The sequence below is a fragment of the Mesoplodon bidens genome (assembly GCF_964165515.1).
Source record: "Mesoplodon bidens genome assembly, chromosome: 2".
Lineage (NCBI taxonomy): Eukaryota > Metazoa > Chordata > Mammalia > Artiodactyla > Ziphiidae > Mesoplodon > Mesoplodon bidens.
The window spans coordinates 102,585,484-102,602,818 of record NC_138177.1 but is presented as its reverse complement, the minus strand read 5'-3'; the positions used below and the strand labels follow the sequence as shown (position 1 = coordinate 102,602,818).

The window sequence follows — 17,335 nt, the reverse complement described above, 5'->3', positions numbered from 1 at the left end:
AGTGAGTCTGTGTTCCCTGAACACACAGTAGACAAGGGGAAATAATCTAGAAAAGAGTAAGAAAACAGAATAGTTGGAATTAAATACATTTTTTACCTGGATGATTCTCACAGTTGATAATCCACCATGATGGCATACATATTGGAGAGGAACAAATAAAACTATCCTTATTTTCAGATGACATATGGCCTACGCAGAAAATCCCAAAGAATCCTTTTTAAAAAGCCCAAAACAAAAATGAAGCAAGCAAACAAACAAAACCCATCTAGCACTAATAGCTTAGCTAGGTCGCAGGATACAAGGTCAACATTCAAAAATCAATCCTATTTCTATATACTGTCAATGACCATGTGGAAGCCAAAATTAAAAACATAATACTGTTTATACTATCCCTGTAAATAAAATATATAGGCATAATTATAACAAAAGATGTACAGGACTTGTTTACTGAAGACTACAAAAAGCTGATGAAAGAAATTAAGGAAGATGTAAATAAAGGGAAAAACATACTGTGTTCACAGCTTCGAAGACCCAACCCAGTAAAGATGTCAATTCTCCCCACATTGACCTATAGGTTTAACACAATTTCTATCAAAACCCCAGCAAAATTTGTGTAGGTTTTGACAAGATTATTATAAATATATGTGGAAAGGCAAAGGAATTAGAATAGCTGAAACAATTTTAGAAAAGAAGAATAAAGAGGAAGGAATCACTCTACCCAATTTTAAGATTTACTATATAACTACAGTAATCAAGACAATGTGTATTATGGAGGAATAAATACCCAGACCAATAAAACAAAATAGATAAGCCAGAGATAAATCCACACCAGTACAGCCAACTGATTTTTTTTTCCAATGGATATTTTTGTTATTTATTTAATAGATCACCAACTTCATCTCCCTCCCCACCAACAACTGGCATTTCATTTTGTTTCCATGCTGAGTGGTGAAACAATGACAAAGCTAATCAGAATAAGCTACTTCATAAAGAGAACTAAGCTAACACAGCTCACTTTCTTTTAACAGGCATAATATAAATATATGCACTCTAGAATGCACAATGGTTTAGCCTCTAAGAAATTCAAATGGAAACTTGAAGAATGTAGGCAAATGCAGGGTGCAGTAAAGGTGAGCTGAGATGCCGTACAACTGTTCAAGGGTTCCTGGCGCTATATCTCTTGGCCACTAGCGAAATCTTGACATGGGGGAAGATATTAGCTAATGCCAAGTGGAGAAGCAGGAAGCACTAAGTTGACTTAGGGGCTATGCACAGGAACCAAAAGGCAGGAAAGTACTAAACATTGCTGAGAGCATCCACCACCCCAGGAAGGACTTTACCTTCCAGGAGCTCTAAGCTGGCACCACCTCCAGTGCTCACATGGCTGACTTTATCCTCCGTGTTCCATTTGGCACAGCAAATAGCAGTGTCTCCCCCACCTATGATGGTGACGCAGCCCCTGGAAGTGGCTTTCACCACCTCATCCATGAGGGCTTTGGTTCCTCGGGCAAAAGCTTCCCATTCAAATACACCCACAGGTCCATTCCACATGATTTGCTTAGCCCGAGCAACAGCCTCAGCATACTTTTTGCTGCTCTCAGGACTGCAGTCCAAGCCCATCCAGCCAGCAGGTATGCCAGAGGGCACAGTGGCTTGGCCAGTCTTGGCATTCTCATAAAACTTATCAGCAGTGACAAAGTCAATAGGCAAGGTAATCTTCACACCATTCTTCTCAGCTTTGGATATCAGGTCTTTGATGATCTTGGATCCCTCTTCAAACAGAGAAGTGACAATCTCCATGTTGTTGAGCACATTAAGGAAGGTAAAGGCCATTCCACCACCAATAATCATCTCACTGACTTTGTCCAGCATATTATTGATCAGCTGGATCTTGTCTGCAACTTTAGCTCCGCCCAACTTTAGATGGCCAGGAAGGGTCGCTCTGGGCTCTCCAAGGCCCAGGCAAAGTGGTTCAGCTCCTTCTTCATCAAAAAACCTCCAGCCTTCTCTGGCAGATTTACTCCCACCATGGAGCTGTGGGCTCGGTGAGCAGTGCCAAAAGCATCATTGACATAGACATCCCCTAGCTTGGAAAGCGAAGCTTGGAAGGCTTCTATTTTGGCTGGCTCCGCTTTAACCTTGTTCCCAGAAGCATCTTTTCCCTTCCCTTCCTCCTCCACATGAAAGCAAAGGTTCTCCAGCAGGATGACAGACCCAGCAGCTGTGTCAGCACAAGCTTTCTCCAGTTCTGGGCTCACGCAGTCCTTCAAGAACAAAACATCCTTGACTAGCAGAGATTTGAGTTCTACAGCAACTGGTTGCCAGGAGTGCTTGTCAGGCATGGGAACACCATCAGGCAGGCCCAGGTCAGCCAACTGATTTTTGACAAAGGAGCAAAAGATACTCAATGGAGAAAGGATGGTTTTTTTAAAACAGAAAACACTGGAACAATTCAATATTTATAGGCAAAAAAAAAAAAAAAAAAAAGAACTTCGAACCAAACCTCACACCTTTTACAAAATTAACTGAAAAATGACCATAGATTTAAATGTAAAATTATAAACTTTTAGAAGAAAACACGGAAAACCTTCAAACCTAGGGAAAAATGAAGAGTTCTTAAACGTGACACTACAAGCACAGTCCATAGAAGAAAAAATTAAGTTGTACTTCATCAAAATTAAAATCTTTTTTTCTGCGAAAGACCCTGTAAAGAGGATGAAAAGACATTCTATAGACAAGTAGAAAATATTTGCAAAGGGCTCATGTCTAGAACACCAAGAACTTTCAAAACTCAACACTAGCCAGGGGTTGGGGAGGTGGGGGGTGGTAACTCTAAAGGTGTAGCACCAGGGATATCTTTGTGGTGACAGAACTGTTCTGTATCTTGACTGTGATGGTTGTTATGTGAATTTACACATGTGAAACGATTTTGTAGACTCATATGTAAAACAAAGGAAATCTGAACTAGATCTGTGCCTTTTACTAATGTCAGTTTCCTGGCTGTGGTATTGTCCTGTAGTTATGTAAGTATTTCCACTGGGGGAAATTGGGTGACGGCACACACAACCTCTCTGTACTATTTTTTGCAACTTTCTTCAAGTCTTTAATTATTTTCAAATAAAAAGTCTTTAAAAATGGTTGCCTGGATGGTCCTTACTGGTTGATAATCCTCAGGATAACTGTGACTTTCCTCTCCCACTGTAGACAGCGGATCTTCACAGGGACGGACTGAGGCTTCTATCTCTTTGTGACTTCCAATATGCTGACCACAGATGCGTTCAATATGTTTCTAAATGACGGCTGTCCTTGACCTCCTTTGGTTCCCTCCTCCTACTGGGATGTCTGCCCCCGTGCCTTTACTTACAACTGCCTGAGGTTTCCATCAGCCAGGCCCTGATGAGCCCCACTTGTTCCAGATTCTTCAGACCCCGCCAGTGACAGCAGGCTAGTCCGAATGAAAATTCCATTCTGTACTATTCTTTGCCTTCCAAGGGAGGGAAGTTCTTTGAGGTGGGACCTCCTTCTGTCATGTGCACCCCTATATCTCCATCCCCTAGAATGGTGCCCAGAATAGTAGGGACTCCGAAAATATTTATGGACTGAGGGACTGACTATCCATTAAACAAATATAAAAATGAAAAGAGCAGAAACGATCTTGCATGCCAAATTAAGGAGCAGGTCTACAGGTCTCTCCCCAGGAAGGAGGCAGCAACCTCCTTTACAGGCATGTGTCTTCTTCAAGGCCACCTAACACACATTCAAGGGCCACCTTGTCTGCAGCAATTGCTCCCTCAGGATTCCTACAAATACTGCAAAGAAGGGGCACTGTGCAGTGCCCTCTGATGAATTCTGTTCAAAAGCATTTACTGAGCCATACTGCCTGCAACGGGGATTCAGAGGTGAGCAAAGCCTGCTTCCTGCCCTAAAGAAGCTCCTGGTACAGTTGGGGGAGACAGACAGGCAAACAGATCATTCCAATAGGTGAGCCCAGGGTGCTAGGACAGTGAGCAGAGTAGAATCCCAATCCAGCCCAGGGGTGACAGGGAAGGTTCCCCAAGGCATAAGACAGATGAGGATATGGGCAGATAATCACCCCTGAGAGCATAGTCTCTGTCAGGCTCTGGGCTAAACACCTCAGTGAGCCCTCTACTACACCAAAAGGAAAGCTTATTCTTTCTACTCACCTGAATCTGGAGAACAAGTAGCATTAGGCAGCTAAGAGGAAGGGAAAGGGTGCTCCCAGGCCAAGACAGCATCATGAGAAAAGGCAGGGAGGTGTGCTCCACCATCCGGTGGGGCCCGCCAGCACAAATCACTTGTATCACTGGGTGACAACTTGACTGTGACTAAGGAGGGAAAGGAACCAGAAGTAGTTGACAGGAGCCAGACCATGGAAAGCTTCATTTGCTGCTCCCACGAATGCCAATGGCTTTGAGACTGGGCTCTGTGGAAGCCTGGCAATCGCGGGGCTAGGCCACGGTTGCTGCAAATGTTTGGTTCAAATTTCATTCAAAATGTTTTTAGGAGAATGTTGTAGCAGATGCTGTTGGTGCCCTGCCTGTACCTCCTGCTTCTTAACATTTCAGGGCACACCTGCACACTCTAAAGGGCCAGCTCTTGCATTTCTTTGACTGAGAGTTTTCTCTGACCACCAGGGTCCCCTGTGCCTGGCCACATGGCTGGCTGCCCACACCGCACAGCCCTCAAACAATGTAGTTGGTTATAAATTGCCAGCTTCATTTCCCCACAGGAGAAATAATACTGGGCCACGTGTCCTATGCTGGCTCCCAGAGTTCCCCGGTGGCATTACGCTCTGTTTGTTCATGGTGGAATTTACTCTATGATCTTCCCTTTATTGGCTGCCTTCCATCCCCATTCTCATGCCCCCAGCCCCTGCAGGAGTCTCCTGGGAGCTCTTCCCAGATAAATAGCTTCATTTAAATCCTTGTGTCAAGGTCTGTTTCTAGGGTAGCCCAAATTAAGACACACTCCCACACACACACACCGAATGTCTCTGGTAGGATTCAAAGAAACTGGTAACAGTGAAGAAAAATACTGGGGAGAACAATACTGGTTGAGGATGAGGTGGAGGGAGATTTATTTGTCACTAAATATCCTTCTTTTACCTTTTGGCTTTTGGACCCTGTCCATGGATTTTTCTTTTTTTTTAAAAAAAGCTACCCAAAATATGTACTTTAAATCATTAAAAAATCAACTGTAATTTTATATCAACATAGTCACATGTGCTTTATATCAAATGCTAACATATCAGAGACCACAAATGCACTAATTCATGTCGCTGGGCAAATGCTCTTTGATACAGTGAGAATTGATCTTTTCTTCTGATTTGGTTCATGATTTTCAATATTTAATAAAGGTGTCACTGATTAGAAAGATTGTAGCTCTGTACGGGTGATTTCTTAAAATCCAGGTCTATGTATGCCCTCTTGCATCAATTTGTACAGATACATGACCATGGTAAACTGAATAACCAAATGCAGGCTGACAAAACCTAGGTGATCACATTCACTCCCTACTGCATAATGGTTAGCTGTGCAGTCAGGATAATACTGCATGAGCACCTATCTTAAATTTGAGCTACTTCTGATGTGAATTTTACATTTAACATAAGCAATGAAAGCAGTTAGATATTGTTAATGATTCGATATTAGACTCAATATTTTCTCCTACTCTGCATTCAAGAACTTGGATTTGTTTAATTTAGAGCATCCCGAGATGGCAAGGCAAGATGTGTAAAAATAAAACATAAAGATGTTGCTAGTTTTATTACTTATATCTTGAGCCAAACTTTCTCAACACTGGGCAACAGAAACAAACACAGGAATAAATTGGATGCTGAGGCTGATCTAAAACTGCAAGTGCACCATAATCAAAAAGTCTACAAATAATAAATGTTGGAGAGGGTGTGGAGAGAAGGGAACCCTCCTACACTGTTGGTGGGAATGTAAAGTGGTGCAGCCACTATGGAGACCAGTATGGAGGTTCCTTAAAAAACTAGAAATAGAGTTGCCATATGATCCAGCAATCCTACTCGTGGGCAAATATCCAGAAAAGATGAAAACTCTAACTTGAAAAGATACATGCACCTCAATGTTCATTGCAGCACTATTTATAATAGCCAAGACATGGAAGCAACCTAAATGTCCACTGACAGATGAATGGATAAAGAAGATGTGGTACATGTACACAATAAAATATTACTCAGCCATAAAAACGAATGAAATAATGCCACTTGCAGCAACATGGATGGACCTGGAGATTATCATACTAAATGAAGTAAGTCAGACAGAGAAAGACAAAGTATATGATATCGCTTATAGATGGAATCTAAAAAAATGATACAAATGAACTTATTTACAAAACAGAAATAGACTCACAGACACAGAAAACAAACTTATGGTTACCAAAGGGGAAAAGGGTGGGGGGGGGATAAATTAGGAGTTTGGGATTAACAGATACACACTACTATAGATAAAACAAGGACCTACTGTATAGCACAGGGAACTATATTCAATACCTTGTAATAACCTATAATGGAAAAGAATCTGAAAAAGACCATATATATATTATATATATTATATATAATATATATATGAATCACTTTGCTGTACACTTGAAACTAAACTAACATTGTAAATCATCTATACTAAAATAATTAATGCATTAAAAAATAAAAACTGCAAGTGCATCCATGACCATAAATGTCAAATGTTTATGCTTTTGAAAATAGCCTCATTATTCAGAGTGGCTGGCTTTAGAGCAAGCAAATGTTATAAACAGATGCCTGTAAAGTACATGTCTACCAATAAAGTAACTTCCCATCTTTCTTCTACTGGTGTTCAATGCAATATTTTACTTGAAAAACAAGTTACATTTCCGGATGTTTGGACCTCTGATGTGGATAACAGTGACCAGTGGAGGCTCCTGGCTAGACCAGAGCTGTGGTCAGATGCGTGTGTTTCAGGCAGCCCACCCCAAGGGCCGGAGGGAGAAGGGGTTTCAGGGAGTGAGCCTGCAGTCCTCCGCATCCTGGAAAAGCACCTGGGAGGTAGCGTGAAGTCAGGCTGGAGACTGATTTGGCACTGAAAGCTTGACAGAGAGTGGTGATGTCTCAGGTGTGGGTGCAACAGTCCAGGGAAAACACATTGAATAAGAAGAGAAATAGTCAAGTGTAAGGCCTGAGAAGCAATGCCATGGCACCATCATCACCAGACCAAAATCACCTCCAGGAGTAGGATTTTGGATTCAACCTCCTTGAATAAGGAGGCCCTAAAATAAAACTGCGTATATAGCAGCTGTGTTATAAATGCTTCTTGGTTGATTTATTCCAAAAGACAAAGGACTGTATTACAATAAGAGCTCCATTCAAACAAATTAATCAAAATTTCCATATCATATCCAAACTTGCTTAAATGTCTCTACCTAGACAAAGATAGCAATTGGCACTTTAAAGAAAAATTATTATGATTTTTTTTAATTGGGAAGGGTCTACATACACCAGCTACTTTTAAATGGGATCTTTTCTCATCAATGAATGAAAGAGAGAGAAAGAAGAGAGGGAGGGAGGGAGGGAGGAAGGGAGGGAGGAAGGAAGGAAGGAAGGGAGGAGGGAAGGAAGGAAGGAAGGAGGAAGGGAAGGAAGGAAGGAAGGAAGGAAGGAAGGAGGGAGGGAAGGAAGGAAGGAGGGAGGGAAGGAAGGGAGGGAGGAGGGAGGAAGGAAGGAAGGAAGGAGGGAAGGAGGGAAGGGAGGAAGGAAGGAAGGAAGGGAGGGAGGAAGGAAGGAAGGAAGGAAGGAGGGAAGGAGGGAAGGAAGGAAGGAGGGAAGGAGGGAAGGAAGGAAGGAAGGGAGGAAGGGAGGAAGGAAGGAAGGAGGGAAGGAGGGAAGGAAGGAAGGAAGGAAGGAAGGGAGGAGGGAAGGAAGGAAGGGAGGAGGGAAGGAAGGGAGGGAGGGAGGAAGGGAGGGCATAGTTCGTATTTAACCAGGCCCCACAGAAGCCACATCACATAGAGGAACATAATGACTACTCCCCCAAACATCTTGGTTTCTTTCCCCACTGCTAATAGTTCATAACTGGACTCTGAGTAATTCCTTTCTTCTCTCTCCCACCTGCTCCACTCCTGTCCCCAACCCCTTCCTGGTTTCCAAAGCAGAACCTGGGCCTCCCTGGGTGGTGCTCACCAGCCAGCTTAAGAGAGTCCCCCAGCTCATCTTCCGGGACCCAGCCCCATGCAGCTACTCCCTGAAGGGTCACAGTGGGGGGCCTGGAGGAGGACCCCAGCCTCCTTTCATGTTGAGTGTGCGCTTGCCCTCCTGGTTTCTTTTCCTGGATGGGGACAGAACCACAAAATCAGAGAAATGTCCTCTGCGGAGACGTGATTCCTGTCCTTCCCCTCCTAAGGTGACTTCCCTGCCACCCTCACTGTCACTGTCATCCCTGCTGGCTGGACTCTGACCCATGTGGCCAGGTTGGGGACACGGAGGTCCCTCAGGTCCTCTCTCTGTCCCCATTGCTATCTGTGCAAACACTGGTTGAGATGGATGTCACAGGAAGCTTGGACCAGGAAAGAAGTCACAGAAGGGCAATGCTGTAGGGGAGGGAGAGAGGGAGGAGGGTGCTGCCTTGGGGTGAGTGGGGCCCTCCGGAGCCATCCCAAGCACAGGCCTTGGGTCCACATCCACCATCGGGAAATTAAGGAACCTAAGCTTCAGGGGCCCTTGCTTGCATTTCCAAAACCCTGTGCTTAATTTCATATTTGTAATTTCATATTTTTCCTTAAAGAAGGCATTCCCACATTATGAAGACTTCAAGGACTCCCAAACCAGAGCCAGCCCTTGCCACCAGCTGATTCTGAACCACTTTTCTCCTGCTGCCACCTGCCAGGGTTGCTCTCCACACCTGGCCACTGCTAGTTTCCCAAATCACTACTTCCCCCACTCACTGGTCTCCTGATTCCTTAAACACACCAGGCGGTGGCCAAGGCCTCAGGGCCTTAGCACTGGCTGTTCCCCCTTTGTGGAATGTTTCCCAGCTCCCCTCCCAGGTGCTCACCTTCTTGGTGTTGACTCAGGTGGTACATTCTCTGTGGACCCCACTGTGGAACCTGCTGCTCCCTTCCCCCTGCACTCACCCTTACCCTCTTTACCCTGCCAATTTTCCACGTCATTTGTCATCTGTTTACACACTTCAGAATCTAGTTATTTACTTTTTCTGTCCCTCCTACCCTCCCCACACTAGAATGGAAGTTCCATGAAGGAAGGGAAATTCAGTATTGGTTTTGTTCATTGGTGAGTTCCTAGCACCTAGTACATAGTGTACAGTAGTCACTTGGTTAATATTTGTCTTATAAATGCATTAAGTTGCAGAGCCTGAGGCAAGGACCCTGCCTGCTGTAGTTGGGGGCTGGCTCTGGCCAAATGAGAGAAGTTTGCTTCTCAGAGGTGACTTGGCTTTATGAGCTGGGCCAGGGCCTGGGCCCACAAGCTGAGGCCATGGGCACCAGTACATCCTGAGCCTGCCTGTCTGCTGCAGGAGGCATCGTCTGGCCCTGGACAGTGCCGCCACCTAAGAATGAGTGTTCCCCAGAAACAGTGAGGCTAGGATGGGGAGGGGCTGGAGCGTGTGTGTCTCACTGGGGCTGGGAACCAGGGGACTTCCAGGAGTGTGTCCACTCCTACAAAAGTACAGCCAGTTACCAATATAGCAAAGTGCAAAGATGTTTATTCAGAGCTGGTGCTAATTTCCTGCCTTCCCACATCTGGCAGACACCTGCTGGCCTGACTGCGGGGGGTGCAGTGGCGGAGCTCCCAGGAATGAGGGCCTTGTGTCATTTTAACCCCCGCCCCGAGGACGCATCTCTGAGTGTTATTTGATCCTGGCGCCAGGAAAAGGGCGTGCGTCTATGAGGTACAGGGAGTGGGTGACACCAAGATGTCCACGGAGCCCATGATCCCCAGTCAGCTAGTCAGGACCCCCTCCCCCTGCAGACAATGCTGATGACACGATCTGGGCTTTATATAGCAGTTTAAGGTTGCCAAAGCTTTTGTCATAGCCTCTTTCATTTCGTGGTCAGCCAAACCTGGAAGACAGACAGACCAGGAAACACCATCCTGTTTTCCACAGGAAGAACGTGAGGCTGAGTAGTTAAGGGGTGCGAGGGTCACAGAGCCAGCACATGTCAAGACCAGACAGGCTGCACCCTGTCCTGTGTGCTCAGTGACAGGGGCCTCTGACACTCAGGGTTTAACACTGGTGACAACTATTTCCCAAAACTTCCAAGCCACCTGAGTGCAGAGACTTATCCCTGGGGCTGCATGAGGGGTGAGTCACTCCACAGGCAGAAGAGTGATACTGGCCTCTCAGCACCCAGAGCACACCCGTCAGCTATTCTCTAATCTCTAATGGGCCACAGTGATTACCAAAAAAGAACAAAAACAAAACCACTGTTTCTTTTTGAAAAATGGTCATCAACTGAGAGTCAGTAAAAATTGGAAGAGGCAATCATGGGGTGGGGGGTAATTTCATGATCAGGAGGAGCATGGCTGTGATGGCAGGAGCACTGGCAGCTGTCTTCTCTTCCGCACTTGCCAGGGGTCAGACCTGGCACTGCATGCTTGACACATGTATCTCATTTATGCCTCCCAACTGCTCCAAGACTGGGTAATATTGTTATTACCATTTAACAGATAGGGAAACTGAGGCCGAGAGATGCATTCCGTGCTTAAAGCCTTACAAGTGTTAAGTGGTGCAGCCCAGACTCAAATTTTGAGTCTGTGGCAAAGACTGTGTTCTCAAAGTCTACATCGTATGCATTGTATGGCCCCTCCATGCAAATGTCTTCTAGCAGCTGTGTGGGCTCCCACACTTCTTAAGTCACCCACAGATGAGAGTGGTCTCAGACTGCATCCTGTCTCTTCTCTCAATTCATTCTGTCTGTCTGTCTCTGTCTCTCTGTCTCACTCTGTCTCTGACTGTCTCTGTCTTTCTCCTCCCCTCCTCGCTCTCCACTCTTTCCCCTCTTATCTCAGGGCCTTCTGCTCTTACCTTCTCTTTCTTGGGATGACTGGGAAAAATCAAAATTCTCTCTCCTGATCATGCAGAATAATCCATTCATTCAACAGATGGCTTGGGGTGACTGTTTTGTGCCAGGCCCTGTTCTAGACACTGGGCACATGACAGTGAACAAAACTGAGGTGAATCCCTGACTTAATGACGTGATCGTGCTTGTGGAGAGATGGACAGAAAACACATATGCGAGGGCAAGTCAGACAGGTGCTACGGAGGGGGAAATAAGGCAAGGGGCAGTGGAGGGTCAGGATGGGGCCATGCTTTGAGATGCGGGGACGAGGGGAGGCCTCCCTGAAGACAAGGCATCTGGGCCAAGGCCAGAGCCCAGTGAGGGGGGAGTCATGTGACTGACAAACATCCCCAGTGACAGGAATGAGCTTGGCATTGTCACCAGATTTAGCAAAAAAAGAAACGAGAAAGAAAGCAAAGGTTGGACACTCTGTTAAATATAAATTTCAGATAAACAAGAAGTAATTTAACTTGGGACATACTTATACAAAAAAATCATTTGTTGTTTATCTGAGACTGAAATGTAACTGGGAAACCTGTATTTTATCTGGCAACCCTAGCCTTGGATGTTTAAGGAGCAGCAAGAGACCAGTGTGGCCAGAGTGGAGGCAGCAAGGCGAGGATGGAGGAAGGTGACGGAGGGGGAAACTGGCAGAGGGGAGGGTGGTTGATATTTCATGCCCAGAGAAGCCATCTAGATACGCTTCCAGATTTTCCAGTGCAATTTTCTCCTGGCAGTTCAAGAGAAAAACGTGTGCTAAGAGCTGTGAAAGAGGAGATGGGAGAAAACGCATCGCAGGGGGAATTAATCTAGCCTGGGTCATAAAGACGTTTACGTCTGCAGCGCCTGTTCTCCAAAGAAGGTGAAACCCTGGGAAACCCCCAGCATCAACGTGATGTTGGTCTTTTACCCAGCACAGAAGCTGGATCCCGAGCAGACTAACTGAAGGGGACGGCATGGGGTGTGAACCGGAAGCCCAGAGATGAAGTCGTAGAAGGTCTGGGGCCTCCCCCCCTCCCCTCATGATGGGTGGGGAGGTGGAATTGCAGGTCAGCCAGGCCTCCTGGGCCCCTGGTGGCTGTGGGTAGCCGGGAGTCGGGCACCTGCCATTGGCGGAGCAGCTCATTTGGTTATCTGAGCTGGGAGGAAACCTTTGGGACTGATCTGAGCCGTTAAGTATTAAGGCTGAAAAACAGAAAACCCCCTTTGAGGTTAAAATGTAAATAACCCAAGGGGCCTCATCCTGGCTGACTCTGGGATGTAGAGAGCAGCCAGATAGATCAGAGTAGACATTTCAGGGAAATTCCACTGTAAACCCAAATACCTACTTCACAGATCACCTTGAGAATTAAATGAGGTGATGGATGTAAAGCACTGGGCTTGGTACCTATGACATTAAATATTCGATGTCCCTTCTCCTTTCTAACAAAAGGAGTTACCTCCCTTCCCAAGTCCTGGGACCTGCGTGGACCTTGAGGGCCTCACAAAAATAAAAAACAATGAAACTAATATTGGATCCCGGGCAGCCTTGAAGCTCAGCACCACATCTGGATCTCTTCCCTTTCCTGTAAATAATCCTCATGTGACCCCATGAGATTAAAGAGCATGGCATATAGCAGCTGCCTAATACATTTTGCTCAGTGAATAGCATGGAAATAAACGGCCTCCTTGTTAAGGTTCTCCTGTAGTTGGATTTCTCACATTCAAATCATCAGAAGAGGAAGTAGAGCCGCCTGAGCGGGGCTATTAGAGAATTAAGAGCAAGCTGTCCCCACCCTTCCCAGTTCAGGGACATTGCTTCATTGCCCTAGTGAAAAGCAGGCCAGGGAAGCCACGGGGGCGGCACTGCAGTTGCCTTATAAGGACATTCACCAAGCCTGCCAGGTGTGTCAGCCCGAAGTCCAAGAGGAGGCCGGTGACAGCCCCACATGGGTGGCAAGTGAGAGTTTTCTCACTTCCCTCCCCCCTTACATGTTTCATATGTTTTAAATTATTATCTCATTTACCTTGGCAATTGAGAAAATGATTTCTGAGTTTTAAAAAAAAAAGGGTTCTCATAAGGTATCACTTCAGTAGTGAAGGAAAGTCTCTCTCTACTTTTTTGGGAGGCATGGGGAACAGGGGGTTGGCAATGAAATAAAGAAAATGAAGGTCTGTGGAGAGACCCCCTTGAGAATTAACACACAGCAGCACCTCCAAGACAAGACAATATCCACAGTGATAGAGAGCCTCACCACAAGGGCGGCCACAGGGAGACCCAGGCTCCTCCTGTTGTCTCCCAGCAAAGACCAGCCAGCGATGGGTGGTCTCGGAGAAAAGTGGGCCTTTTGAAATATACTAAGGGGAACGAAGGAGCGGTAGGCCTGACCAGAGGTGGCATACAGTCGTAGTTAAGAGATTGGAGTTTGAAATCATACAGATCTTGACTTCACCACTTTAGCTGGGTGAACTTGAGCAAGTTAATTAATCTTTCTAAGTCTTACTTGCCCCTTGTGAAGTATCTGTTCATTTCACAAACATCTACAAAGCATTCCAATGCTTTACATTAACTCATCGAATTTTCATAAACAGCCTGTGAAGTAGACCCTATTATTATCCCCATTTTACAGATGAGGCAAGTAACCTGCCCAAGGTCACACAGCCAGTCACTGGCAGAACCAGAATTTGACCCCAAATAGTTGGGCTCCTGGGCCTGTGCCCTAAAGCCCTAAGCTCTGCTGCTGAGAGTTTTTATTCAGCACCTGGGGTCAGGGAGCGGGGAGTTCTGGAGGATTCAGTGGACCTGGTAATGTAAGAGCTCTCACCACGGTGCCCTGCGCATGGTAGATGCCCAGTGAATGTGACCTATTATTACCACCACCACCACCCCCGTTAATCTCCCTGTTAAGTAGTGGGAGATTACCCAGAGCAGACTCTGAGAGGAAGACTCTAAGGGCAGGTGGTTTAGTAAGACTGGCCCTGGAAGAAACTGATAGGAGAGTGAAGGAAGAAGGCCATGGAAAGGGAAGGACCCAAGGTTGTGAGATTTCAGGCGGAGTCTCACAAGGGAGAGACTTGTGAGTTTGTCCCCATCGAGGCAAGGAGCTGGACTTCATGCTCACAAACTCTGTCAGCCCCTGGCTAAGGGGGGCCCTGAGGAAATGGAAACTCCCAGGCACCTCTGGGCTCTGCACCTGTGGGCAAAGCAGTGTAGTTACCAGGTGGCAGTCTTCCAAAGAGAGTGGCTGGTGTGGGGCCATTAGAAGAAAAGCAGCCACCCACTCACCACTGCAGTTGGTCCCTAGGTTGGAACTGATGTTCATCATCTCCTTCCTCCACCATTCTTTCTAGATTCCCCCCACTCTCCACCAGCACTTCTACTGGTCTAGGTGGCTTGTTTGCTGAAGTGGACAGACTTTTATCCCTGAACAGTCTGAACCCTTGGTTACCATGCTCTTATCAGTTTGTAGCTGCAATAATTGCCCACCTACAGCTAAAACTGGGCACCAAGATATGGTCCCAATAAATCCTCTAATTTCCAAACCTATTCCTTCCTGTCCCCATGATGCAGCAGCAACCCTACTTCCTCATGATGATCAGGGTCATCTGCTCTGCCATGATGGGTATATGCGTTGTTCTCATTTCTGTAACCATGGTGATTCCATTTCACAGGCCCATTGTGCTGGCACTGGGAAGGCTGAGAGCAGGTCACGTCATCCTGTCCAGCTGATTGTTGAGTCCCTGATTCTGTAGTAGATTCTCTCTGGTGGGCATTCATAGATGATGTAACAACCCCTACACTTTGGGCCCCCTCTGTATGCTCTTCTCCCATATCACCTCATCTCCAATCTTCCAATATTGCTCCATCCAAACCCCTGACCCACCAGCCGAACCACTTGCCACAGCTCAGGACTCACAGCATAGTCTTAGCTAAAGCCATTTCTCTCTCTTCACAAACTGGAAGACTAATACAGTGCCTGCAGCTCTGCCCATGGGGGAGGATTTTCTCCTGCCCTCCTATTCTTTTCAGAGTCCCCTGAGTGGAGCTGTAATGCAGAACAGTCTGTTTTCAGCTCACACCAACAGACCCAGTCAACCCCTCCATGAGTTAGGCCTGGATTTTCTTCTCTTCCTTTGCCAACTGGTCATAGGAAACCCCTGGCCATCGGCATGAGCTTAGAGAGAGGCATCAGTGCAACATAAGCAGGTGATACGTGAGACTGTTCAACTTGGTCAGTTAGTGTTCTCATGCCCTCTGGACTTGCCCAGGCCCACTCTTAGCTGCACCATGATCACTTTAAGATGAATTATGCTGGGCTTCTCCAGCCTTATGACTTGGTGGGAATGACAGCCCTCAGTCCATGATAGATAGCTCTGGATGCACATTTATTTGATGACTTCTGGCAAGATGCTCAGTCTCTTCCCAGGTTCAGTAGCCTGGCAAGAGTTTCCATTCAAAAAGTGCATAATTTCTTGCAACAGATAGCATGTCCTTGCTCCAGAGCCTAGAGATCTGCACTGCAACTCCCCCAATACAACTTGTCAGAGACACCACATAGTGCTCTCATTTATCACAAGATTCCTCCAGCACTATGGGATTTTCCACTTCACATGACCCAAGTGGCAGGACAGCTTATACTACAGCCTGGACCTGCTGCAGAGCCCCCTCTTGCTCTGAGACCCAATCAAAATTGCCAGCAACATGAGTCCTCTGATAAATGGGATGGAGCAGTTGTCCCAAGTGCAATACATATTACCTCCAGCACCTGAAGGACTTCCAAAAAGCTGTGCTTCTTTCATGGTTGTAAGAGGTGCAGATGCATTCACTGGTCCTTTACCTTGGAGAGAATATTGTTCAGCATAGTCCAGAACACTGAAGCCTAAATACTTTACCAATATGGCTGGCCCATGGAATCTCTGTAGGGTTTATTTCCAACATTCTAGAGCACATGTATCCTCCCAGGGCATCCAGAGATGCCACTTTCAGTTTACCAGGTCCAATCAACATAAAGACATCAACATGGTGGACCAAAGGGCAAAGCACTTAGAGTTTCCTAAGAAGGAAAAAGGATGAAGTTCCAGGAGCCATTGTTAGATGAGCATGTCATCAACACCAAGGAAAAGTGTAAACTTGTATTAGTTAACCTTTTGTGATTAGGTAGAAAAGAAATTAGTGACCAATAGGAAACCAGCCAGTGTTCTCTAAGACCAAGTCAGGCCAAGAGCACATGGGGAAGAGCAAAATAAAATCCAGAAATCAGTTCACTTTGTCTTGGTAATGAGTAAATAAAATAAAATGATGATTGAGAGTATAGGTAGAAGAGAGAAAACAAATGTATAAAATGTTTATTATTTGCTGATTTCATATACCCACACAATTCTTAACCACTGATAGTTGGAAATTAAATGTAATTTGTTCCCCTTTACTGGCGCAGGAATGGACTGTGAAAATGTTATCTTGTGTTTCTTAGGAGTTAGTGAAAGCTGGGGTCGAAAACGCAGGACAGGGCTTCCCTGGTGGCGCAGTGGTTGAGAGTCCGCCTGCCGATGCAGGGGACACGGGATCGTGCCCCAGTCCGGGAAGATCCCACATGCCGCGGAGCGGCTGGGCCCGTGAGCCATGGCCGCTGAGCCTGCGCGTCCGGAGCCTGTGCTCTGCAACGGGAGAGGCCACAGCAGTGAGAGGCCCGCGTACCGCAAAAACAAACAAACAAACAAAAAAAACCGCAGGACAAATTCCACATGATGCAAGGCTCTGCCACCAGGGGCTAATCCACCAAGCCAAGATGCCTCGTGATGAAAAATTATCCCATATGGCAACGTGTTCCCCAAATGCCAGCAGAGATAAATCTCTCATATTGCTCTTTCAATCAACAAGAAGAAAAACTTTCCCCCTAACTGGCATTACCTATGGTTTTTGCTGTTTCAAGAATAATATACCACACTGCTCATTGTAAAATCTTCAGAATATGAAATAGAGTGTGGAAGTCACTAAAAAGTCTAACTTGATCCAGTGATAATTACTGTTAATGACTTAATAATACTCTTTTACTATTTTCTTGCTGAATGAAAGAATGAAAGGAAGGGTGGATGGGTAGGTGGATAAAATGCTTTATAACCTGTCTCTTTCACTTGATATATCACGCGCATTTTTCCTTGTAGAAACACATATCTAGAGATTTGCTTCTCTTCTAACAAGTGCATAATATTCCATTATATGGCTGTACCATGATTTATTTAACCATATCACCATGATAAA

General features: G+C 45.8%; 1 protein-coding gene across 1 annotated transcript; it reads right to left on the bottom strand.

The window, feature by feature from the left end:
• Positions 1-888: 888 nt before the first annotated feature.
• Positions 889-14,908, bottom strand: LOC308630266 (phosphoglycerate kinase 1-like; the record flags this gene model as incomplete). The annotated part of the gene is given in 8 exon segments (XM_081258760.1): positions 889-1,920; positions 1,923-2,442; positions 3,365-3,419; positions 4,185-4,190; positions 8,201-8,345; positions 12,008-12,282; positions 13,332-13,434; positions 14,660-14,908. Coding segments are annotated over 8 exon segments (1,977 nt in total). The 3' UTR covers positions 889-1,296.
• Positions 14,909-17,335: the final 2,427 nt, after the last annotated feature.